Source organism: Sinohyriopsis cumingii, unplaced genomic scaffold (genome assembly GCF_028554795.1).
Source record: "Sinohyriopsis cumingii isolate HCF-2022 unplaced genomic scaffold, ASM2855479v2 utg000622l, whole genome shotgun sequence".
In the NCBI taxonomy this organism is placed as follows: domain Eukaryota; kingdom Metazoa; phylum Mollusca; class Bivalvia; order Unionida; family Unionidae; genus Sinohyriopsis; species Sinohyriopsis cumingii.
Window position 1 is genome coordinate 4,177,341 of NW_028315918.1, and position 20,830 is coordinate 4,198,170.

The 20,830-nt window shown below is 33.1% G+C and overlaps 1 protein-coding gene across 1 annotated transcript in view; it reads right to left on the bottom strand.

Annotated features, from left to right (window-relative positions):
- Positions 1 to 20,830, bottom strand: part of LOC149773700 (kynurenine formamidase-like) — an 84,376-nt gene that overhangs the window by 21,366 nt on the left and 42,180 nt on the right. Inside the window, exons 7-10 of the mRNA XM_089946172.1 lie at positions 17,095 to 17,173; positions 14,075 to 14,178; positions 13,032 to 13,110; positions 8,722 to 8,857 (exon numbers count right to left, since the gene is read on the bottom strand). Of these exons, the coding sequence (XP_089802298.1) occupies positions 8,722 to 8,857; positions 13,032 to 13,110; positions 14,075 to 14,178; positions 17,095 to 17,173 (398 nt within the window). The remainder of the gene's footprint in view (positions 1 to 8,721; positions 8,858 to 13,031; positions 13,111 to 14,074; positions 14,179 to 17,094; positions 17,174 to 20,830) is intronic.

The following is a 20,830-nucleotide window of genomic DNA, read 5'->3' on the forward strand; positions in this document are numbered from 1 at the left end:
CCTTTAGCAAGCATTCCATCTCAGAATCATCTATAATAATAGGTTGAAAGGAGAAATCTTGCAAAGTATGGGAACTCTTGTTAAAATGTGCGGCAACATGAAATGAGAATGATTAAAAAATATAATTATTTATGTGTGATCTATGTTGGTTAATACGTTTAGGTATTTGTTGCTTGGGTTGTCCAATATACTGGATGCCACATTTTTTGCATGTGATCAAATAAACAGCATATTAAAAGTTTCATTCATATTATTACTATTGAAAGAAGTATTTTCATTAATAAAAGAACAGTGCAAACATCTAGGTCTATTACATTTAGTTGATGATCCTATTTTATATGATGTTTTTACTAATTTAGAATTAATTAGGAAATTATTCAGATTTTTAGTCCTTTTATAAGCAAGTGTGGGTTAGCTTTCGTGTAGCGATTTAACACTTGCTTTACATGATAGTTTTAATAAATCCCAATATTTATTTATAATCTTACCTATATTAAGCAAACTTGGATTATATTAAAAAACAAAAGGAATAACATCTTCATTTCAATTTTTGATTTTACATTGAAGATTCAAGTTGTGTAAGAAAAGATACTTTTTGGAAAGCAGTATTAATGTCATTAGGGTAATTTCTATTTAAGCAATGCTGACCTAGCTCTGTCAAAGATGATTTAAAAACAGTGTCATCCGAAATAATTCTTCTACATCATTTTGCTTAACTATATGGTATCCCATTTTTACATGATTTAGGATGGCATGAAGAATATTCAACATACTGATGAATATTTGTGTTTTGAACATGAACTATGGTGGTGATGTCATCATTTTCATTTTTCACGACCTCTAAATCCAAAAATGATACTTTAGTTTTAGACACATCAAATGTAAATTTTATTGTTGGATGTAATTTGTTCAAACTGTCTATAAAATAATAAAGGTCTTCTATTGAATAACTCCAAATCATAAAGATATCGTCTAATAATCTTAACCAAACATCTGGTTTTAAGAGGCATTTATTTAGAAAATTATTTTCTAATTTCCCCATAAATAAAGATGCTTAAGAAGGTGCCATAGGACTACCCATTGCTGTTCCCATGTTTTGGAGATAGCTTGTATTACCAAATTGAAAAAAATTAATTTTGAGCACAAGATTTATCAAATCACAAACATGTTCTTAGTTTATGTGTATATTCGTTTTATATATATATATATATATATATATATATATATATATATATATATATATATATATATATATATATATATATATAAATATATATATATATATAACAAAGTCACCATCACAGTCAATTTTCAATGAAGTTAGAATATATACAATAAAGTGACCTTCAGTCAAATTTCACTGCATTTTGAATATATAAGACAAAGAGACCATTATAGTCAATTATCACTGTATTCTGAATATATGCAACAAAGTGACTATTACAGTCAATTTTAATGCATTTTGAAAATATATACAACAAAGTGACTATCACATTCAATTTTCACTGTATTTTGAATATATACAGTGTGACCCCACTATAACACGGTAGTTGGGAGCCATAAAACCTGACCAAGTTATATACTGAACTGTGTTATATGCAACCAAGTCAGCTGAAGAAAATGTACCCCCCCACCCAAAAAAAATTGTGGGGTGTGTGTGGGTAATAAATGCGGGCAGTAAAATACGTGCTTTGTCAGCACAGTTACCATCTTGAATTGATGCATATTAAATGAGAAATACACCTGTAGTGAAAACAGAGAAGACATAATATAATAGTTTACTTTATTTAGAGAACCATGAATTGGTACATATATATGAATCCTGTTTATATATAAATGTCTAATGTATAGCATGTGTACTCACCTGCGAACCTCATCATACACATTGAATCCACAATACAAGTGATTCCATCGAAAATATGCACACACAGCTTTAAAATATTCATTAATTTTGTAACAGGTCATATTGATCTGAATTCAGTGGAAAAACATAGCACAATCACATAACGAATGACGAAGCACATTTAAAGTACGTTCCAAGTCGGTAAAAGTTAGTTTGCATTTTAAGCCGCTGTTAAACTTTTTCCCTACAAAAAGGAAACTTTCACAGCACAGATAACATGTTCCAGTCACGTTGGAAAATGCAAAAATCCATCAGATTCCATCACTTTTATTTAAGTTTGGTACTGACTTCCTCTGAAGAAAAGTTCATTGCTGTTATTGAAAGATTGTATTCGGCTTTCTTTGATGAAGGATGCATGCTCTATTGAAGTCACCACTAAAGGACAGCTTTGGAGAACCAAACGAATGCCCATTTCTTATTGTGGTGGCAACATCAAATAACTGTATTGCATAATTGAGACTGGTATTGTTTCCATTTACTGAGTACGTTTTCATAACAGTCGTTGCTTCAAAGGTAATCTGTTTCCTTTGAAATTTCAGCAAACTATTTTATATGGGTACATTTTTGAAAAGGAATTGGCCGTTGTTTAGACTATTCTAGTTACTCCATGCCTACTGAATAAACCAATAAGTAATATGTATTTTTCTTTTTCTTTTTTTTTTTTACATTTGTGGTAGTAGCGTGATGCTGCCTTCCACGCATGCGTCTGAAAATTAAAGGGTCAACGGACGATAGAGACGCAGGGGTTCTGATGACAGGGATTATTACAAAAAATGTAAGCGTTCTGAAGGATTTAATTCTGAGTGAAATGAAGAGGAATTTTACTTACCAGCCACATACAAATGTCATTCTTTGTTAATATATTAATTACTAGCGAGCAGCCAAAAATCTGATGAAAGATAGATTACGAGACAATGCCTCGTCCGGTTGATCTCCGTTAACAGAACTGTCAACAACAAAAAAGCGGATATTTCACAACATACAGAACTCATGCTAGCTGTTAGGATAAGTGGATTATGATACAACAATGCACTGTTTAGATGGTTTGTCAGTATGGACAAAGAATTTGTTTATGTAACAATAGATAAATTTCAGTGCATTTTATATCTAGTTTGCGGTTTCCTTTCATGGAGCCTCTGAATTTCTGCAGTCCAAACCAATGGCTGTATATAAAAGTTTAAACAGCCAACCATGTCACCAACAAATAATAAAAGCCACATGGTATGTTTTGCAGCCAATAAGGAAAAACAATCCAAGTTTGCGAATTGGCGAGATCCCAGAATACACTTTTTATGCGTTTTTTCTTCTTCTTACTTTTAAGAAGAAAAATAAAATACTTTTTCGTGTACGAGAAAAATACTTTTTCGTTTAAGAGAAAAATACAAATAAAATTTCAGGAGCCAGGCCACGATCGTCTTGTATTATTCATACACGCTCTCTTCCCCAAAATGATAAGCAACTTTTTACATTTTTTTCGCACTTTTTAAAAAAAAATTTTGTGCACAAGAAAAGTACATGCATATGAAATTTCGGGAGCCATGCCACGACCGCATTATATCCGAATTCGCGTTATAATGGAGCGCGCTATAGCGGGGTCACACTGTATAACAAAGAGACCATCACTGTCAATTTTCACTGTATTTTGAATATATATACATGGTTCCCACACTTTTCTAAAGATAAATTTCCAGGTGATTTTCAGGGTCTTTTCTAACATTATATTGCTGACATTTCATCGACGCCATAGTTTTATCTGTGGGAATGAACCTAAATTAGTTTTGTTTCCTTTCAACCTTTAATTCTAAAGAATTCTATATCAATATATATATATATATATATATATATATATATATATATATATATGCATCTTATAGAAAGCAAACATTTCCTATCAGTATAAAAGTAAAAAAAAACAATAAATGCAAATAATTAAAATCTTGTCTTGCAATGAAAAGAGTTTAACCCCTAAATTTCTCCATGCCATTAAAATCCCAAACAAGATATTTCAAACAACCTAATCTCCTTAAGACAATCTGATTAAAAATCCATCATTTAAAAAGCATTTGAAACAGGTTGATTTAAATTTTGACAAAAGACCTTTAAAATTATACACTGTTATATAAGCAAGGCCTGAATTTTCTGTAAAATCAACTTGTCTTCTTGTAATTCATTAAACCAGTCCCCAAGCCTGTACTGATAAGGGGCTCATATCAGTTTTTTAATACAAAATACAAAGGGCAACAATTTCTCATTTCAGCTCTGATATTCAACAATTTGGATTAAAAATCTGACTTAAAACAAACAGCAGTCTGTTTTCTAATCCAGGTTTCCTCCAAATATTCCCACCCCATTTTTCATATTTGGAGGTTGGGGTGTGAGGTCATTGCAATTGCATATTGAAAATTTGGAATTTGCCCCCACCGTGCGTAGCTACACATGGTAGTTGCTTACCAGTGGGCCTAGCAAATTTAAACTTATGTTATATCGACTCATACCTGCATGAAATCGATAGAAAAATGATTTATTTTCTCAGATATGGCAAGTATTATAATGCTATGTCTTTAATCCACTGACAGACTAGACAGAACTATGGCATAGATGAAACCTGACCCTGTACTCGCCATTTGCACATGTCAACGTGATAGTCCCATAATACAATAAAACTGCAGAACTTGTTCTCAGAATATATAAATATGGAGAATTTTGTGTTCTTTCATTTTCGTATTTTTATTACAACCAGCAGACAACTTTCATTTAATATTTCTTTTTCTCTACAACATTTGAAAATGTGGATTGTTAGATTTGTGTACTCATGTGACTAGCGATGGAAATCATGAGTACCAGGTAACATTTCATTGACGCCATAGTTTTATCTCGTCTATCAGCAGATTAAAGACATTATGATTTTAATACTCAAAATTTCTAAGAAAATAAGTAATTTTCATATCGATTTCATGCATGTATCACTCGAACTAACAATGTCTAAGTTTGCTCTGCCATATGGTAAGCAGCTATGCTTTGCCATGAACTTGTTGGCCTCTTGTGATGCTAGACTGGTTTTCATACCTTCTTTATAACAAAAGATATGGATATCCAGCTGAGTTTGAAAATAAAGTCTACTCATTGAATCTAATTCACTGAGCATTTGGATTGACTCAGCATATATGTTTATTGCAAGCACCCAAATGATCCATGCTACACCCTCCAAATATTCTGGTTAGAACTCAATATTTTTAACTCGCGATCAGTTTAGTTACGACTCAATTATGTGATTGTTTCAGGCGCCAAGTGGTGGTGGCAAATTTCCGTGTTTTTCCTGACTTACATCAATATTTGCGAAATTCAAGGACTTTTCACACTCAGGAAAAAAATTATCATTTCTCCCAACCTTTCCCTGATTTCCCAGTAGCGTGGGTACCCTGTATATAACAAAGAGACCATTACAGTCAATTTTCACTGTATTTTGAATATAAATAACAAAGAGACCATCACAGTCAATTTGCACTGTATTTTGAATATAAATAACAAAGAGACCATCACAGTCAATTTGCACTGTATTTTGAATATATACAGCAAAGAGACCATCACAGTTAATTTTCACTGTATTTTGAATATATATATATATATATAACAAAGAGTCCATCAGTCCATTTTCACTGTGTTTTGAATATATACAAAAAGTGACCATCACAGTCAATTTTCACACACAATATTCACAAACTCCATGAGCATCTACATGTTCTTTTGTGATTGTGTACACTGCTTCAGGCACACACACATACACACATACACACACAGAGGTAACAGCAGTTTCAAAACAGTTTCCCAAATCAACATGTTTAAATGACAGAGGAAATCTTTAACAAAATAAGTTTAAAAAAAGAAACCCTTGTAAATCCCTGGTCTCTATATTATGTCTGATCATGACAGAAAAAGTTTATCCAAGTAATTAAAGGTTTAAATGTTGGATGGTCTGTACACATGTGTCCTGTTGTCTTTATAGAGTATCAAATAATTCTAACCTAAAGAGAACAGATGGACACCATGCACAGTGAAATGCACACCTTTTTATCAGCAAAAGTACAACCGAATACACCTCTCCCCCAATAACTCACATGCAATGGGGACTAAAAACATTGACCACACTACAACAGAGGGCATGAGTTACTGAGGGACCTCCAAATAATAAGTGATCACATTCCCACTGACATTGAGAACGGTGATGGGGTGAGGGTAAATGTACTGTTTATTGGCTGGTAACTCATTTTATAATCGCATCAAATACACTTCTTAATAAAGCACCTTTTCTGAAAAGTTGTTTATTATTCTGTACAAATTACATTTATTTTCAAGACGCCTGACATCTAAAAGATCATTAACATTATTCCAACTGGTTTCAAACAACATTAACGTTTACATGAGAACATTTGTGTATTACGTCATGGCTTTTTGTTGTTGCTGACTAGTCTGGTTTCTTGCTTGATATATGGCCATGAAATACAAAGCAGGGAGTCCATGAAATGGAGACCAGACTAACTATTGATACACAGAGAAACAAGATTCCTTTTTCCAAATACTAGTGACAATTATTTTGTGAAATAATCATCTACATTAAAACTAAATTTTGTTTGCTTAATTAGAAAAAATACTGATGCTGTCATTTGATTGCAGTGATATTTCTCTACATCCTTGAGGATATCTCAAAGTGCAAATTCAAGAATTCTCTGAAACTTGCTTCTCCACAATGATCCTATCCCTGAAACAAAGCTTTTTATTTAACAAAGCATTCATTTTGCTTGGTCGCCTTGCTTTCTTTGATCACATTTATGAAAGAGTTGGTAGTAGTTTAATTATATTAAGTACACAATAATTTATATAACTGTGTTTGATTGATCAACTGAAATAAGTTCAACTGATCTATGACCAAAATTGCTTGAACTTTTGCATGTAGGATTTGCATGCTGTTTAACTTTTCTTTTACTCAACCTACTTTATTTGATAAAAAAGACGCAATTGATGTGACAATATAAAGGTCACCTTTTAATTCAATGCAAACATAAAACAAATTCTTCCTAAGTCAGAAACATGGTTAGCAATTAATTAAGTTCTCAGCGAAATGAGCTGTCACGGTTGATGCATTTTATGTTTTAATACATGAGTGCACATTGCATTTATGACATTTACACTTAAACCGAACAAAAAGATAGAACTAAAACACAAATTTCACAGATAAAAATTTATTTGATTGATATTTATTTATTATTGCAATGCCTCCAGCAGTCGTGACATTTTCACTGATTAAATTTTGTTTTGAATATCATTATTTACAGTGTACTAAGATGGGCATTTGGAAAGAACATGTAACAATACATGACATCTTATTAAAAGTTGATAATTTCATAATGTTAATTAAAATGTCCAGGTCCTATCGAAGGTTTTTGATAATAAAACTAGTGACACATCAATGTTTCATTTACCAATTTTGGTCATGATTTCCTTTAAGTTCAATTAAAAGGGCTCATATTTTTTCTTTCTTTTCTAGTTTTAAAAAATGGGGTACATGCCTGACCCTGCATTATAAGCAAGTTTGCGAGTTATCGGCATGCAAGTTATTGAGGGAGTGGTATATATCATTCTAGACTTTAGGCAAACATGAATCAATATATCATTAAAATTAAACAAGCCTTTCTACAGGGCCCTCAAGTTAAAAATGTTAAAAACAAAAAAGGTCAAAGAAAACAAAGAGGCATCAAATGATACTGTAAGTATGATATACTTTGGAACTTGGAAGTGTTATAAAGATATTTTCCCAAGGTACCAGTGACAAATATTCATAAGTATTCATCAGTTCAAAAAAGTCAAACATGTCTTACTCATTAGTATTTTTATATTTCTTCTTTTAAATGTCCAAGACCACATAATTTAAAAAAAAATCAAATTCATCCTCAACTTCCTGAATGTTACTGGCTACATAAACGCTTCTGTAACCACTAGAATGATATTTTTGTAACCACAACACACTACATAAATGCTTTTGTAACCACTAGTACAATATTTTTGTAACCACAACACACTACATAAACACTTGTAACCACTAGGACAATATTTCTGTAACCACAACACACTACATAAACACTCTTGTAACCACCAGTACAATATTTCTGTAACCACAACACACTACATAAACACTCTTGTAACCACTAGGACAATATTTTTGTAACCACAACACACTACATAAACACTCTTGTAACCACTAGGACAATATTTCTGTAACCACAACACACTACATAAACACTCTTGTAACCACTAGTACAATATTTCTGTAACCACAATACACTACATAAACACTCTTGTAACCACTAGTACAATATTTCTGTAACCACAACACACTACATAAACACTCCTGTAACCACTAGGACAATATTTTTGTAACCACAACACACTACATAAACACTCTTGTAACCAACAGTACAATATTTCTGTAACCACAACACACTACATAAATTCTCTTGTAACCAAAAGTACAATATTTTTGTAACCACAACACACTACATGAACACTCTTGTAACCACTAGTACAATATTTCTGTAACCACAACACACTACATGAACACTCTTGTAACCACTAGTACAATATTTTTGTAACCACAACACACTACATGAACACTCTTGTAACCACTAGTACAATATTTCTGTAACCACAACACACTACATAAATGCTTCTGCAACCACTAGTACAATATTTCTGTAACCACAACACACTACATAAATGCTTCTGCAACCACTAGTACAATATGTTTGCATCCATCTTCATCTTACCTGGTAGAATTGTTGGCTCTGTTCTTTAAAACTAGGTGGATCATGTTCAGCAAAAGTTATGAGAATCTTCCTCTTCTGACTTGACTGTATAATCTTGGGAAGATACTGAGTGGGGCTGTTCTTCCAAGCATCTTCTCTGAAAGGATTCAATTATGGTACCATAAAATCATAACATATCAGCATCATTACATTTTGATAAATTTGATCAATTCAGTATATTCATATGATACAATGTTTGCTATTTTTAAACACAAAACAAAGGCCATCTTTAGGAACTCTATTTTGATAGTTTCAATCAAATGTCAGGTACTAGTTTTCAGTTATTCTTGAATATGCATGTTCAAACAGCTAGAGTTAATCTCAGAATAATAACTACGGTGCAAGACACTTTGTTTGTTGCATTTTTTTGGTTCTCATCCACTCCTGCTTTTGAAGTGGTATGAGTTCTGAGCTCAGTAATGTTAATCACTTTATGGAGAAAAGAACCATATGAACAATTTCGCGTGTCAAGAACTGTTCCACCCAAATGCATCCAAGCAGTACAAAATTTGGCCTTCTCACAAAATTTGTCAAAATGTTGTTATTTACAGTATATTTCATTTCATCAAGCGTTATTTAAGAATTCCTTATTTTAAAGGATTCATCAAGTCATAAAGCTTGAAGTGTATGAACATAAGCAAAATATATCCATGTATAGTATGTAATCCATTCATGTATAGTGTGAAATCCATTCCTGTGTAGTGTGTATTCCAATCATGTATAGTGTGTAATCCATTCCTGTGCATTGTGTAATCCATTAATGTGCAGTGAGTAATCCATTCCTGTGTGGTATGTAATCCATTAATGTATGCTGTGTAATAAATTCCTGTGCAGTGTAATCCATTCATGTATAGGGTGCAGTCCATTCATGTTCAGTAATTCATTCATGTGTAATCCATTAATGTATACTGTGTAATCTATTCATGTGCAGTGTGTAATCCATTCATGTGTAGTTTGTAATCCATTCATGTGCAGTGTGTAACCCATTCATATGTAGTGTGTAATCCATTCATGTGTAGTGTGTAATCCATTCATGTGCAGTATGTAATCCATTAATGTATGCCGTGTATTCAATTATGTGCAGTGTGTAATCCATTCATGTGCAGTGTGTAATCCATTCCTGTGTCGAGTGTAACCCATTAATGTATACTGTGTAATCCATTCATGTGTAGTACATAATCCATTCACGTGTAGTTGTGTAGTCTATCTTAAGATTCACAACTTCCTGAATCCTGTAAAATATGAAGTTCAATTATTTAAAGTACAACCTGTTACAAACATAATAATGACTAATATTTAATCACTGCTTACAAATACTGACAAATACTGTCAAAGTACTGGTATTCATAAGAAGATCCCTTCTGGTATTAGGATCTAAGAACTCATAGCTTTCTACATCACATGATCTGATTTTAACCAATCTAAATGCTTGTTACAAAAGCTAGGTAAATTCTGTAATTATTGTTGTTTCATAACAACTGTTTTTCCTAAACTTCATGTACGATATTGATCAGATGTACTTGTCATCCTCTCCTCTCATGACTATAAGGTGTTTAAAATCATTTTTATACACTATAAGTTTTGACTGGAGTAATCAATTTTAATGAAAATTGACATACAGTACAGACAGAATAAAATCCCAGACCAGCTATTTGGTTCCTGGTTCACCCTTCAGCTTGTTTTTGGAGCCACAGTAACTCAACAATTAGCAGTCCAAACTTAGAAGCAGTTTGTTACTGGCTCCTATCTGGTCTAGACCAGTAAGGTCAGCTGGTGTTTCTCTTTGCTTTTACTTGTATGCATGCAGGTGTATGTAAATGTATGCATGCATACAGGTGCATGTGAGTGTATGCATGCATGCAGGTGTATGTAAATGTATGCATGCATGCAGGTGTATGTAAATGTATGCATACATGCAGGTGATATGTGAATATGCATACATGCAGGTGTATGTGAATGTATGCATGTATGCAGGTGTATGTGAATAAATGCATGCATGCAGGTGTATGTAAATGTATGCATGCATGCAGGTGTATGTAAATGTATGCATGCATGCAGGTGATATGTGAATATGCATACATGCAGGTGTATGTGAATGTATGCATGCATGCAGGTGTATGTGAATAAATGCATGCATGCAGGTGTATGTGAGTGTATGCATGAATGCAGGTGATATGTGAATATGCATACATGCAGGTGTATGTGAATGTATGCATACATGCAGGTGTATGTGAATGAATGCATGCATGCAGGTGTTATGTAAATGTATGCAGGTGTATGTAAATGTATGCATGCATGCAGGCATATGTAAATATGTATGCATGCAGGTGTATGCAACCTGTCTTTCACCACTAACCATTTTTAAAATGAATTATCAACTCGTACTCCATGGATTAGAGCTAACACAGAAACAACACACAAAAAAATATTTTAACTGCCAAGAAAAGTGATCCAACTTAAAAAACAACAATGATCCCTATACCCATCCACAAATCTGGGTACTAAGAACAGAATCCCTATACCCATCAAAATATATCCACAAATCTGGGTACTTACAACAGAAATCCTACACCCATCAGAAATATGTCCACAAATCTGGGTACTTACAATAGGATCTCTATATCCATTAGAAGTATATCCACAAGTCTGGGTACTAACAACAGAATCCCTATACCCATTAGAAGTATATCCACCAATCTGGGTACTTACAATAAAATCCATATACCCATCAGATGTATATCACAAATCTGGGTACTTACAACAAAATCCCTATACCCATTAGAAGTATATCACAAATCTGGGTACTTACAATAGAACCCGTATACCCATCAGAAGTATATCACAAATCTGGGTACTTACAATAAAATCCCTATACCCATCAGAAGTATATCACCAATCTGGGTACTTACAATAGAACCCCAATACCCATCAGATGTATATCACAAATCTGGGTACTTACAACAAAATCCCTATACCCATCAGAAGTGTATCACAAATCTGGGTACAAAGTGCAGAAAACAACTTGCATTTGTGAACCTGCTTTTCCATAACGGTAAAACATTTTTATAAAAAAATAGGAAATTAATAACGAGTTCATAAACAAGCACCTTACACATGTATAACCAGAGAACTAAGTGCAGTAGGCCTGCAATGGTCACAAGTCACTTTTTCATTTTTTTAAAGCTGAACGCATGTACAATTTCACACCCTTTCAATTTCCATCTTATAAGGCAGACATTATGTACTGGTCAACTGATTGTGTCTAATAACACCACCAAGCCCAGCAAATATCTTGGTGGCTTTTGTTTTTCATGTTTAAATTGTGATAATCTTTTATCAACCACCACAGTGTCTGCTGCTTGGTTGTGTATGCAGCTAAAGAAGAAACACATGTTGGCTATTGTTTGAGCAATGATTGTATCAGAATTAATTGAAGACAATCACAAAGATGACTTACTGGCTTTACTCATGGATCAGTAGTAAGTAACAGTTCCAATAATGTTTATTTTGGCATAACACTTCAAGAACCTGGTAAAATTTTTATATTTCAAAAGCTATGCCATGTCCGTATTATATTAAAATTCATATGCGAACTCTTCCCCAAAATGATAATAAACGTTTTACACACTATTTCTCATACTTAAAAAAATTCCTGGTACAAGAAAAATACACGAACATGTATTTAAAATTTCAGGAATCACACAATGATCATATTATATTTGAATTCATATGTGATCTCTTCCCCAAAATGATAATAAATTTTTTATACACTATTTCACATACCTGGAACAAAAAGTATTTTTTCATGTGTGAATGAATATACAAAATTTTGGGAGCCACACCACGTCTGTATTATATCCGAATTCATGTTATCACGGGGCGTGTTATGGTGGGGTTGCACTGTAATTACAACAGAATCCCTATACCCGTCAGAAGTATATCAACAAATATGGGTACTTACAATAAGATCTCCATATCTATCAGAACTATATCCACAAATCTGGGTACTTACAATAGTCTATATATCTATCAGTTGTATATCCACAAATCTGGGTACTTACAACAGAAACCCTATACCCATTAGAAGTATATCCACCAATCTGGGTACTTACAACAGAAACCCTATACCCATTAGAAGTATATCCACAAATATGAGTACTTACAATAAGATCTCTATATCTCTCAAAAGTATATTTACAATGGTGTTTGCAGTTGGACCCAACTTACATGTGAACATATACAGTAATATATTTAACATTAATTACTCTTACTCAGTCATCCCTATAAGGTCATTGATATATGTGTTGACTAGAGGTGGGAGGTCATAAATTCCACTGACCAAAACAGCTCCTGCAAATGTATAAATATTTATTCATTATATATCAAAAGTTGTGCAATGATTACAAATAAAATTTATCATGGATGTAAAAAAAAATCTTTCTGGCTCATTAGAAATATAAATTTTAATTTTCTTCCTCATTGTGTTTCATCAAAATTACTAAAACATAAAGCATACATTCTACATTTGCATATAATTTTATTTGTTCTCTATCTATATCAATCACCATCTTGTCTGGACATCGCTATGACAAAGCTTCATTTCCACAGCTCAATCTTCTAACGAGGCATCCAACAGAAAACAATCCAACCAAATTCAGGATATGGCTAAGGTGAAACTAGATTGCTACAACTTAGTCTTCTAATACGGCATCTGACAGAAAACAACCCAACCAAAGTGAGACAACAAATCTGAAGTTCACAAAATATTGAAAAACTGCTATTGGTTAGAGAATCTAATTAGGTCATCTATATATGAACACCACAAAGCCAATCAAATTTCTTATGTCAATCTGAATCGTTCAAATAGATGTAAAAAATAGAAATATTGCAGTCTTGGCCTGAAAATCTAATAATTTCATTGGCATATTAGTATGACAACAAAAGGTCACTTGTCAACATTATGTGGATTATGTGCAATCATTCTAACAGACTTTCCAGGCTGCTGAACAGGACCAAATCAAGATGCTAGCAGCAGAGTGATAAAATCTGATCCATGAACTTTATAATAACAGCACTTCTATAGTTGATACAATATAAAATACTAGTATGATCTTGGTGCAGTGTCAAAACATTTAAATTATCCAATTTTAGGACATATATACCCCCCATTTTTCATCTACTACTAACCTGATCAAGCAAGATGAAAATGTCATTCAAAACTAGTCAAAACAAAGCATCATGGCTGAACAAAAGACAAACTGCACCCCCACTTCTCCTGTCAAATCTCCTCTTGACCCCTAGAAGAACCCCTTACCTTTGATAAGACTATTACTAGTCATACACTGAGCCATCCAGTCCACAGCAAGCATCATGGCAGCCAGATGGGCACCTGCTGAATGACCACACAGGTAAATGCCACTATTAAGTGAGAAAAGAGAAAAATATAGTGAAACGTCTCTAGTCTGAACACTGGTGTAACCTAACCTTGGTTGTTTTGTGAATATGGCCAATATAAAGAGGTTTGATTAACAATTATAACTTTTTTATACAGCCTTAATGAAGCTAAAAGTTATGTGACCAGTCTGCAGACTGGGTCACTGACAGATTTGTTTAGCAAAGCTTCACTGTATAAATATAAACAGTATCCAAATTTAACTTGCTTGCATTAAATAAATTGTGAATCTAAAGTTCATGTGGTAAACTACATCAACCAAATACATACAATCTTCTAACAGTCATTTTGTGCAATTTTAATAGAAGGAATATTTGACACAAAGAGAAATTTGCTGTTATAATTAGCCATCTGCATCATGCCTTTTTTTAACTTTCAGAGAGGCGGTGAATTCAGTATTCATGATTACTTCAATCCAATGGTTCATCATTTGTGTTGGAGATGCGCACTTCCACGGCTTTTCTCACACTAACATTTTCCCCAAATCTGACCCTTTCCAAACAGATGCGACTATTCAGTTATATTCCAAAGAATGCATTAGAGGATTTTTGTTGATGAGATGCTCATGTTATCAACCGTATGTCCTACTTTTCATTATTTCTACAGGTGAAGCATTATCAAGAGTTATTTTCCTTAAATTCATGTGACTTGTCTTCCATAAGATGGGAATTTACATTTACCAGTATAGTGGCTTTTCATAATGTGGAGGTGCAGCTACTTCAGAAGTGGCAGTTCTGCTGGAAGATCTTATAATCAAAGAACTGGGTCAATGGTCATTGGACTGTTACATGAGATATATTCATACTCCTCAGAGTACCATTCGGGCAATGACAATGGAAGTGCACTGACCAAAATGCTGCTGCATTCTACATGCAAAGACAGAAGGTCTTACAGTCACACTGTCCCTCCCTTCTTGGTGTAACCTCCATGGATTCAGTTCTATACTGTGTGATGTATTCTCATGGGGTGTCTGTTTCTATAGTAGTTCATTGGGTGTCTCTATTCATTGAATTTATATTAATATTAGTGTATCAGCAGAGTAGTGAAGATCTTTCGCCTATGTGATACTAATGTTCCTTGTATGCCAATTTGTCCATAGTATTTCTTTCAGGGCCATAAGTGCATTCAGTATAGTCAGTTTTTGGAGCAAATGTTTGTGCATTCCTGTGGTCTTTGTTGACATATTTTTGGGATCAGGCCATTTGATTCCTGCCAAGGATGGACGTGATTATTTCACTGTTCTTGAATTGCCACAGCTTCATTAATGCCATCTTCCAAGATGTATTATTCACATGCTATGCTAGTAACATTCTACTGCTTTATATGGAAATATTTACACAGTCACACTGAATTGCCTTTCCATGTGGTTTATTTGTCCTAAATTTCTTCTGCTATTCTTCTAACATGAACTTCACAACCATTACAAGCTGTTTTTTTAATTTACATAATGTGGTAAAACGTGTTTCCTACAGTGGTTGCATGGATTCAGCAGTCTAACCTATCCATATGTAATCAAATCACTGTGAAACAGTAGAGAGGTTATCAGCATGCATCAAACCATTCCAAGACACTCATTATGGCAGGAAAGAACATTTATACATGATAGGGTTCTTGCAGTTCATTGACATTTTCTTGACATATTGCAATATTATTGTGCTACGGTCCCTAGTGTAGCATTACAAGTATTAGTTTCATGACATTGGTGATGATTGCAACCATTTGTCTATGCCTTGGAGTTCAAACAGTAGATATTAGGACACTGCTATTTGTTCACTGTTCACTTACATCACAGCTTTATTTTGCAGTCTTAACTTAAAGTTTACTGATCACACAAACAAAAAAATCTTTCTGTTGCAGACCACTGTGGACCAGACATTCCAAAATATAAGCATCACATGTTGCACTGTTAATGCATGAATAATAATCACCCCCCGATTCTAAAATGAGAGTGATCACGGCAACTTTAACCAGTGCTGAGTATATATCTTAAAATATTTGCATGCTGTTTCTTGCCATTGATCAATATAATTAGACACTATAGCGATATGACTGAAACATTGTTAAAGCTTCGTTAAAAATCCAAATCACAACCACAACAATATATTTATACCTGCACGTGCACTATTCTTTCTTGAGTATGCTAATATGACATTCATGGGAAACAATGTTTGCTATACACTGATTAACCCTGGGCATTCACTTCATTCCATTCCATTTTATTCACCCAAGTTTCTAAAGTCAGTGCTACAATGTGTATTCAAACTAAACCATTGAGAAGTCCAAACAAGTAACCACTGGCATCCCAGCATCATGTACAGATTACATACATCTTGCACAGGTCATATTCACCTTGTTCAGGTTACATACATCTTGTATATTACATACATCTTGTACAGATTACATACATCTTGTACATATTACATACATCTAGTACAGGTTACATACATCACATACAGGTTACATACATCATGTACAGGTTACATAAATCTAGCACATATTACACATCATGTACAGGTTACATACATCATGTACAGGTTACATAAATCTAGCACATATTACACATCATGTACAGGTTACATACATCTTGTACAAATTACATGCATCTTGTACATTATATACATCTGGTTACACGGGATTAATGGATAGAAAAAAGGTAACTAATGACTTAAATTTGAAATATAACTTCACAATGAAAATGAAATCAAGAGTCAAGAAATAAAATGAGAAAATAAAGCATTTTTATGAAATGATTTAATGTAAAGTATGTATAGAGAAAGTTTCTGAATGAAGGTAAATATGTTAGTAAAAGCTGATGTTGATATTACATTCATGTACTCAAAAAATAAAAAAATAAGCATGACTCCCATTTCCGGATTCCTTACCTTGACCCTCTGTGCTTGGCAAGATTAATGATATATACCATGGCATGCTTAATCTGTGTCACAATCTCATCCATAGACACTGAAGGAAGAAAATTAAATAGACAAATGAACAAAGTAGTAATGAATTTGGGCAAAATTTCATCATTGTCAAATCTTCATGAATTTATTATTTCAGAACATTATGCTAGGTTTCATTTATTTTAATTAGGTAGTTCGTAATACAAATTGTTCTCTTCCCTAATTTTCAACATTTCTGACTCAGCTGAAAACAGAAGAAAAAAAAATAAAACATTGCAGATATTTCTCCACAAATGGTAGACAGATCTATCAATATGTGTATATGTATGTATATATATATACATACATACATGCATACATACATACATACATACATACATACATACAGTGGAACCCCGCTATAATGCGATAACTGGGGTTTAAAAAATTGAACCACGTTAATATCGGGGTCATGTTAATGTGGGGTTTTACAGTATTTTACTTTTTTCAGAGAACAACTCATTGGCACATATGTCTAATGTATATGATGAATAGGGTATCAACACCATTTACTATTGTGCCATTGTGGCAAGCAGTTCATCTATAATGCATGTACTTCCATTGAAAAATTGCACACAGATTCAAAATATTCAATAATTTGTTTCCCAGATCATTGTATCTGAATTCAACGTCTAATATACAGCATGAACAGAGTATCAACACCGTTTACTTGCCGTCTGATATCGTACTGTCGGGGCATGCAATTAATCCATAATATATGTAATTCCACTGCAAAAACTGCATACATATTTAAACTATTCAATTATTTTGTCACACATCATTATGTGTTTGAATTCAATGGGAACAATTAACAGCAAAATTAGGTTAAGAAAGATGAAGCACGTTCATTACGTTCCAGGGTCTATGAACGGTGTCTGTACAAATTTCACACTGCTAAAATTTTCTCATATGTGTTTTGTGTACATTTATCCATTGCAAATTTCCAATAATTAACGCTTGTACGCCTATTCATTTGAATGACTAAAGCAAGAATAATTAACAATCAATCAGCATGCATATTACTTTTATTTCAGATTTTGTGAATATCGAAAGAAACGTGTGAAAACTACTATATTATTCATTGTGCAAAGTGCAGAGAACAACCTGCGTTTGTGAACTTGCTTTCCCATAATGATAAAATATTTTTATAAAAAATAGGAAATTAATAACGAGTTCATAACAAACACCATACACATGTAAAACCCGAGAACTAAGTGCAGTAGGCCTGCAATGGTCACGAGTCACTTCTATAAAAAAAATTTAAGCTGAACGCATGTACAATTTCATACCCTTTCAATATCCAGCTAATAAAGCAGACCTTATTTACTGGTCAACTGATTGCGTCTAATAACACCGCCAAGCCCAGCAAACATCTTGGCGGCTTTCATTTTTTAATGTTTCTTAAACTGTGAGAATCTTTTATCAACCACTGCATTGTCTGCTGCTTGGTTGTGTTTGCAGTTAAAGAAGAAACACATGTTGGCTATTGTCTGAGCAATGATTGCATACAGAATTAATTGAAGACAATCACAAAGACGACTTACTGGCTTTACTCATGGACCAGTAGTAAGTAACATTTCCGATGTTTATTTTGGCATAACACTTCAAGAACCTGGTGATATTGTTAAATTTCAGAAGCTACTCCACAATTGTATTATATTAAACTTCATATGGAAACTCTTCCCCAAATGATAATAAACATTTTACATACTATTTCTCATCCTTAAAATAAATAATCTTTCCCGGTATGAGAAAAATATACATACATGTACTTAAAATTTCAGGAACCATGCCACGATCATATTAAATTCGAATTCATCTGCGATCTCTTCCCCATAATGATAATAAATTTGTTTATACACTATTTCATGTACTTTGAACAAAAAATATTTGTTCATGTGCAAATGAATATACGAAATTTTGGGAATCACGCCACGACCACGTTATTGCCGAATTCACGTTATAGCGGGTGCGTTATAGTGGGGTTGAAATGTATTTATATATATATATAACACATATATTTAATCTGTATTGAGTGATTGACCTAAACTTTAAGACTTGTCATAGAACTTTTATGAACTTTGGGATTTAATTCACAATACTGTAAGTTCCTTTTAAGTTTTCACTTTTTATCCTAGGGTAATAATTTGTTGAATCTTACTAAACTTGTTGGTTTTCACTCTTATCTGTTATTTATATTTAGTTTCAGGCCATAGAGTCATTATATATATATATATATATATATATATATATATATATATATATATATATATATATATATAGAGAGAGAGAGAGAGAGAGAAAGAGAGAATACAAATATATAAAAACACTTGTAAGCCTGAAGAAATCAATAAAAACCAATCATAAATCCTGGTATGTTAGAATTTTTTTTGAAAAAATGCATTTAGTATAGGTCCTTTACAGTATCTTATGAAAGTGCATCAATGTATTTATACAAGATATAAAATGGTCCATGCAAAATAAAACTACTATGACCATGTTGAAGAAATGTAACATTACATTGATACAATGTAACACTACATTGATACAATGTAGCAGCAATTGATACAATGTAACAGTATATTGAAACAATGTAACAGTATATTGATACAATGTACATATGCAGTCTTAATTTGTCATAAATCTCAATAATTAGTTGCAACAGTTAGGTTGTGGTTGTAGAGTGTGTATCTTCTCTTAAATATTCATTGTCTGTACATACTTTATACAAGGGAAGGGCAATGATGTTTCCTCTTAAACAGTTATGTAGATGTTTATTAACTTTTAATAATCTGAGATCTTCAGCTTTTTTCTATGTACTATCATTCTCTTTCTTAGTTCATTTTTTTTCTCTCATATATTTTAACTGATTCAGCCCATATTCCAATGTAGGCGTGATGAGTCTGTACCCTACTTCTGAACTCTGTAGTATCAAGGTCATTTAAGATAGACCAAAGTGGGTGGTATGACGAAAAAGCAGACAGATGTAGATTTACAGTGATGCCAAATAATCTGGACTTTCTGCTTGCATTACAAAATGCAGAGGGAAAAGCATATTTTTTAAGTCCTGAGCTTTTTACACCAAAAATTTGCCACTTGTCAGAATTGGATTTTGTGTCAGGATTTTAGAGTTTTTGGCCTGTGGTCTTAGGCAGACGTGCTGAACTGCACACAAACTGGTGAACCTAAGCAAAAAGTAGGATAAGTTGGGGATTGGGTGTAAGAAGTGGCCAGGAGACAAAAATGATGGGTCCAATAAGCAAAAAAAGTGAGTCATATAGCAAATGAAAAATTAGGTTTCTAATTAATTAGGCATCAGTCAAGTGAAAAACTCTTGGAAGCAGATGCATTTGGATGTATTCAGAATTAACCCTCAAAATGTGTTTCCTACCCTCATTTCAGGTGAAAATGACAAAAATCTCTGGGGCCTAATGAATTAAAGGTTTCACATATCAATGCATGAATCACATTTTTTGAAGTGCAATTAATGTTTTATTTAACTTGAAGTATCTTACCATTTTTAAATTTAATGGAGTTTCCAGCTATTATATTATAACATATTTTGGATCTATTCCTACTACATATGATTACTTGAGCATCTGTCCATTAATTTAACTTCATAGGGGCCATCCATTTAGCATGTACACATGGAGGGGGGATTAACCCAAATGCATACACA